Source organism: Pundamilia nyererei, unplaced genomic scaffold, assembly GCF_000239375.1.
Source record: "Pundamilia nyererei isolate P.nyererei 1_Seehausen unplaced genomic scaffold, PunNye1.0 scaffold00037, whole genome shotgun sequence".
Classification (NCBI taxonomy): domain Eukaryota; kingdom Metazoa; phylum Chordata; class Actinopteri; order Cichliformes; family Cichlidae; genus Pundamilia; species Pundamilia nyererei.
The window spans coordinates 3,289,305-3,296,174 of record NW_005187438.1 but is presented as its reverse complement, the minus strand read 5'-3'; the positions used below and the strand labels follow the sequence as shown (position 1 = coordinate 3,296,174).

The following is a 6,870-nucleotide window of genomic DNA, read 5'->3' as shown; positions in this document are numbered from 1 at the left end:
TTTTTTGTATTCTTTCACTTATTGTTGCATGTGTGTTGTTGCTGCCTGTGTTTGAGTAATTTCTGTAACTGTGAGACATCTGCTGCTGCCTATCTTGGCCAGGTCTCCCTTGAAAAAGAGGTTTTTAATCTCAATGGGTTCTTCCTGGTTAAATAAAGGTTAATAAATAAATAAATAAAATTAAGATGGGCCTTTAAATCTGTGATACCTGCCTTGTTCAAAAAGTTTACTGACATAGTAAAGAAGTAGCTAGGGAACTCAGTGAGCAGCAATACCTTAGGGACACTTTCTCAAATAAAGAGGATTTCATCATCTGCAGTTTGTGGAAAAAAAAAGTGCCACATTATAAAACAAATCAATTGATCCACAAATTATGGATGCAGACTCTTTTCAGCTATAGGTGTAAAGGTATACTTCATGCACTTAGCATTGGTGCACGCTTCATATAGGACCGGGTGCTTCCAAAAACAATAGATGAGATGTCGATGGGGGGCGATACACCTACAGGGCACCTTGCTGTGCAAGTTTAAAACAATGAGGGTGGGGCAGGCTGTTGCTGAGCTCCGGTGTAACTGGCCAAGATAGGCCTAAGGGTCCGTTGTTGCTGGCTACTTCAGAAAATAGGCGAGACCCTGCTCGACTGGTACATCTGCGGGGCTTTTACCTTCTCGTAGAATTACAAAAAGAGCCAATACCGGCCACTAAAAACAACTAGCTGGCTCTGTCTCCATCTAGTTCAACATCCCGAAATCCCGATTTTTAAATAAAATGATCGCATCAACCCGTGAAAGAAACCCCAGTAGATGCGTAAAAAAACTAGTTAAACTAAAACTAGTGGTTTGATTAAACGGAACGCTTGTGAACAGGCTGAAATTGCCCATTCAGAAGAAATCGCCATTTTGTGCCGTTTTTAAAATAAAATGCTTCCATCACTGCAAGCTGAGACATTGTCAGAATCACAAAATGAGTGTGATTAAAACACTATTACCAACACTTTTGACTAGATGTAAATAAGAAGCATTCCTGCATGTTAATGCACACTGTGAACCAAAACGGCTTCCACCACTCCACGCTAAAACAAAGAATTGCTTTTAAGAACACATATGTCTGCATAACTAAATGTTGAGACACGCCAAAGCAATAAAAGTAGTTGAATTAAAAACCCATGGTTTGATTAAATTAAAACCCAGTTAAAAACACATGAACTCATTACCTCTCTGAGCCCTGTGTGTTTCCACACATGAACTCGCATACCCCCAGCACACCTGAACGCGCATGCGCACACGCACGAAACCGATCAAACAGGTTGTCAAACGGGTTTGGTTGGCCGCTATATTGGACTAGTGCCATCATATTACTAATAGCAGCCATACTGTAAAGAATGTATTCCTGCAAAAGTGACTTTGACATATTCCATTTCTACTACCCAGGGATTTTTGTACAATTGCCCTAACAGCCAACAGAGATGGTCGATCATGCCAAACAATTCATGACTGACGAAGGAATTGACATTTCCAAGATGACACACAAATCAGAACTGCAGAAATAGGAAATAACTGATATAAGTAATTTTATCTTTTCAGATTTCAGATCTGTACTTGTTTTACTTTGTTGCTGTCTTTTAATGTTTTATGATATCCTGAGAATTTAATAGTGTTTCCACTTAAATTACCAAATTGCATCTTCATCATATCCTCCTTAGAACCAGCCTGCTCATTTACGTCCTTTGTATTGGACATTTGCTTTTGGTCTATTTCTTTTGAGTTATCTGAGCTACCATACTAAGTCCTAATGTACTAAATAGTGGACATCCTGGGCTTTCCATTGATATCTATGTTTTGTAGTTTAACTCAGGGTTAGCTTCTTACTGTCTCTGGATATTATAGATTGAACATGACATTGGTTTCATTGCCTAATAGTGTATTTATTATTATTGACAACAACTACAATAAGTCAAATGAGTTGTTCTTGAGATTGAAAATTTTTATTAAGGTTCAGTATAGATTAAAATTTCTTGCACATTAAACAGCAGCTTGGTTTATTTTTATGTTAACTATTATTAACCTTGCGAGTGACAGTGAACTATGATTTTTGTAAAGAAGAGAAATGTCAGCTTCAAATAGTTAAAGCTGACAGTTTATCTATCATGTAATTTACCTAAAAGGTACATTTTTCAATAATAGCAAAAAACACATTGCATAATGACAAAGCAAATCTGAGATAAAGTGAGCATTAACATATGAGGCCTGAATGAAAAAATGTAATCAATAATATTTAACCCTTATCCCAGTGACATTTCACAACAAAAGAATATTCTTATGACTAGCGATAAGGAGCTGGTGAGTGCTGTTTGACGTGTTGTGGAGGCCAACCTCTGTTGTTCTGTGAACTGTATATAAAATGTTTGTTCCTAGAGCTCACACACTCAGTTTCTCCCAGCCTCGGACCTTCACCTGACATTCGCACACAGCTCAGGTAAGATCTTAAATTACTTTTTTTTTTTTTAACAGAAAAAACACCAAACTCAATTGAAAATTTGTACTGTTTTAGCAATGTTGATATTTTTAAATACAGTTTTCTGTAATACTCACTCCAGCATTAATTTTCACTCATTTTTATCTTTTTTTTGTGTTATCCTAAATCAGAATGTATTCTGATATCTTTACAGATTGCATTTACCATATGCTTGTTGTCCGTATTAAAATATATATTTTTAATGATTATGACATGGTGCTGAACACATGCTTCGCAGTGTCTCACAGAAAGCATTTCTGAAACCAGGAAAACAGGTGTGACAATATTTGCTACAATAGTTAACCCTCACAGAATGCAAAACTTTGTTCTGTCGCTTTCTTCTGTCTAATTTAATAAATCTGTGACCTTCTAACCATTTCACAACTAAATGGGGAACTTGCTTCAAATCTTAAGAGTGAGGAAAAAATGTATTGTATTTAGTTTCCGTTAACATTTCAGTATAAAAGGTGATGACATTTTTCAACTTTAGAAATAGAGTGAAACACACTCTCTACATGTATTAAAAAGGCTGGATGAACTGAGACAGGTATAACTGCTGCATAACATAACTTCTGCAATCCCCCCTTTATCTTCTAAAGGAACCATGTCTGCTACGTACCTTCTTCTCCTGCTGGTCCCCGCGATCTCAGCTCAGACTTTTCACTGGGGTGCCTGCCCTATTCCAGAGGTGCAATCTAACTTCACCCTTCAACCGGTGAGCAAAGAGATATATGCATCCAGAGTAAACATTTTTTAGTGCAGAACTCATAGCTGGGTGTTTTGTTGTTGTTGGTTTTTTTTTGTTACAGTACATGGGTAAGTGGTATGAGATTGAAAAGCTGCCCGATATTTTTGGAAGAGGACAGTGCATCAGGGAGGAAAACACCATGATGGAAGATGGGTCTGTTCAAGTGTCGTACTCACAGGTGTGGGACCCCCAGAACCAGTAAGTACTGAAGGATCAGGTCGATGGATTGATGACTGGAATATAGGTTAGATGGACTGATACTATTCATTTGTCAGTAGAGTTAGATAAGCTTATGTTAAGAAATCAGTTTTACCCCGGTTCTTTTTATTCCTCGAGCATCCAGAGATGGCACCGGACTCAGTAGTCATCAGTGTTGGTCAAGTTACTTGAAAAAAGTGATCAGTAACTAATTACTGATTACTTCCCCAAAAAGTAATCCCGTTACTTTACTGATTACTTATTTTCAAAAGTAATTAATTACTTAGTTACTTAGTTACTTTTTAAAAACACGATTTACAACCTGAAGAGGTGATAAAGCGATAGATCTTTCAGCCCAATTCTACTTTTTCTACATAATCCATCATACAAAATGTAATCAAATGGAAAAGTCTTTTTTTTTAACTTGTTTTATCAGTTTTAATCTTTTAACTTTATGCATCAAGCAAAAATTTAATTATATGTAACATTCTCTGATTTGAATAAATTAGTTTAACATTTAAACCTATTTTCTGCACATTCCAGCACATAAAATAAAATATTTTTTGTGTTTACACTCACTCTTTCAAATAGATGCAAGTAAAACACAGCAGAAAATAAATAAAGTCAAAGACTCAGCGGTCCTGTTGCTCTATTTTCACCTGCAAAGCAGGACTGCGGTAGGCGGAGGTTTACCCTGGTGCAGGTGTGCCGTGGTCAGTTGAAGAATCCACGAGTTTCCCATTATGTCGTTGCGCACTCGGTGCTTGCTTGGAAGTTTAGGGTTTTTTTTCGCTGTAAAAAGAAGTTTTCTTCCCACGCACGATGGACGCTAATGTTTTTGTCACTTTTTATGGAATCAAACTCAAAGTAAGGTCAGTACTTCCACGCTTTAAACGCTGCACGCTCATACTCTCTCCCACAATCGATATGTGATGCATTGTTGATCTGCACACAGCTGTTGTCACTAACGGCGCACTCGCTTACCTCACTGTCGTGAGACATTCTCGCAAAAAATCACGGTTTTAGTAACGCAGTAACGCAGCGTTCCTACGGGAAAGTAACGGTAATCTAATTACCGTTTTTGCAATAGTAATCCCTTACTTTACCCGTTACTTGAAAAAGTAATCAGATTACAGTAACGCGTTACCGGTGATGGGCAGTAACGATGGGCAGTAACGCGTAACGCGTTACTGCCCATCTCTGGTAGTCATTTTCACACGATCTTTATTCATCTTTTACTCATCTTCATTTACTCTTCTTCATTTATCTTCATTTAAGCATGCACTTCTAGAAGGGAAGACGAGGCCGGTGTCCCTCTCCAAAATCTTCACCCCTTTGTTAGTTACAGCCAGCTTTATAGAAGCGACCCCATCATAAAACCCCCTACGGTGTGCTGCAAACTCTGTCTGTGTCTATGTGCACGAGCACATGAATGTCTACATGTGCGCGTTCCCACGTGTCTATGTGAGTGCTCGTGTGTGACTGTGTACGCATACCTGTGTGTATGTGTGAGTGCACATGAGTGAGTGTGCGTGTGGATGTGTGTGCGTGACAGTTAAAACACTGTGGGTGTAGGTAACTCCCTAGAGGTCATAAAACCCCTCTCCCTTCCAGACCACAGTTATCCAGTTACAAATGTTGAGACCCCCACCCTAAAACATCCTCTGGGGAATTTCCACTCAGTGGGGGAGGTCTCCTACACTCTACTCCTAAGTTCACAACACAGTCAACCTTTATTACTTTAAGGGCAGTGTCTCTACAATAGTTCTACATTCTATGTTAACACATTTCTAAACTCTAAAATCAGCTAGACATTCTACATTTAGCATAAAGGAGAATAACGCAGGGAAAAGCTAGTATACTTCTGCCTGCAGATATCAAAAAAATCCTTTTAACTATAACAACAAAGAAAAAAAGTCTAGTTTCTTGCAGTAGCATTAATGTTGTTGAAGCAATTGGCCGCTGGTAATAGATGGCTAATAATGGATGTGTTTGTCTGCAGGGTGAAACCTTGAACTTTACTTCTAGTGATTTTTCTTTGGATTTGTTCCGAGTGTTGATTTAATGTTTGCACAAGTATTTTTCTTCTGAAGAGCTGGGTTGAGTAAGAAAAAATGCCATGTAATCTATATTGACAAAAGGCTTAGTGGTGACACACCTCAAGTGAAGTGTTGATTAGGAGCTAATGCACTAGAGACAGACCTTGGTATGATAAGAGATATGACACAATGAATAGATTGATGAAATCGCATATTTGTCTCTCTCAGTCAGGGTAAAAGGTGGTACCTGGAAGGGACAGCCAAAGTTATAGACCCACAAGAACCAGCCAAGCTTGGAGTCAACTTCTTGTCTTGTAGGTACCTCCTTTATCATCTATATATGTGTGTATATATATATATATATATATATATGTATATATATTGTTTTAACTGTTACAACACTCCTTTTAACATTTTATTTCTGTTTCTGATCTTTATTCCCAGTTCTTCCTTACACCCCATACTGGGTTCTGTCAACCGACTACACCAACTATAGCATTGCGTACTCCTGCAAAGATGTCTTTGGGATCTTCTACTTTGATTTCGCCTGGATTCTTGCGCGGTCACCTTCTTTGCCTCCACAGATGGTGGATCAGGCCAAGCGGATGCTGATCAGCGGGGGGATCGACATTTCCAATATGACTCCCACAGATCAGAGCTGTAGCGTTTAGCAAGAACTGGCAGAGATGTTCAGTTATTGTAGAGTGTGTTTTTCTCTGAAGGTTTTTTCCTTGATTACCTACGCCAGTAACTTTTTACATGAGCCATTGTTTTTAAAAAGTACATTATTTTTGTGTTTTAATATGTTTTGCAATTAAACGACCATCTCATCGAGCAAAAGTTATTTCCATCATGATTCATCTTCATGTCACAGTTCTTCAAATCAAAGTGCTGTCATACAGACATGAACACAGAAATGGTTTGAACTCTGTGTGAGCCGCCTGATAGTTGGAAACTATTCAGTTAAAGCTGTCCTATTTTTAAAGGTTTTGGATTTAATCAACTAAAGAGTGTTTGCATATCCTTGATTGCATGTAATAATCCATGAAACATGCTGTACTTGGTGTAGGAAAAACTTTGCTAAGATTCTGCTGGCATTAAAGATGAACCGATTAAACACTGGCTTGGCTTACATTCATTATAACTGTCATTAAATGAAGAAAATGCTATACGATCCTGACCCACAGTGAAATAATCGAGGGGCATTTTATTTTTAATAAAGAAAAAAGTATTTGCAATTTCACTGTAATAAAGTGGAAGAAATATCACACATAAATCATCTTTGTTCCTAGCCTCAAATCACAATAAAGCGGTACAACTGAAGAGCCAGCAGTACTGATTTTCAGCTACTTATTTTATCTGTAAACCATT

General features: G+C 37.9%; 1 protein-coding gene across 1 annotated transcript; it reads left to right on the top strand.

Moving 5' to 3' along the window:
* The first annotated feature begins 2,420 nt into the window (after positions 1-2,420).
* On the top strand, positions 2,421-6,511 carry LOC102207678 (apolipoprotein D-like). The gene is made up of 5 exons (XM_005730451.1): positions 2,421-2,475; positions 3,114-3,229; positions 3,324-3,460; positions 5,728-5,813; positions 5,944-6,511. The coding sequence occupies exons 2-5, from the start codon at positions 3,119-3,121 to the stop codon at positions 6,168-6,170; spliced, it is 561 nt and encodes a 186-aa protein (XP_005730508.1). The 5' UTR covers positions 2,421-2,475; positions 3,114-3,118; the 3' UTR covers positions 6,171-6,511.
* Positions 6,512-6,870: the final 359 nt, after the last annotated feature.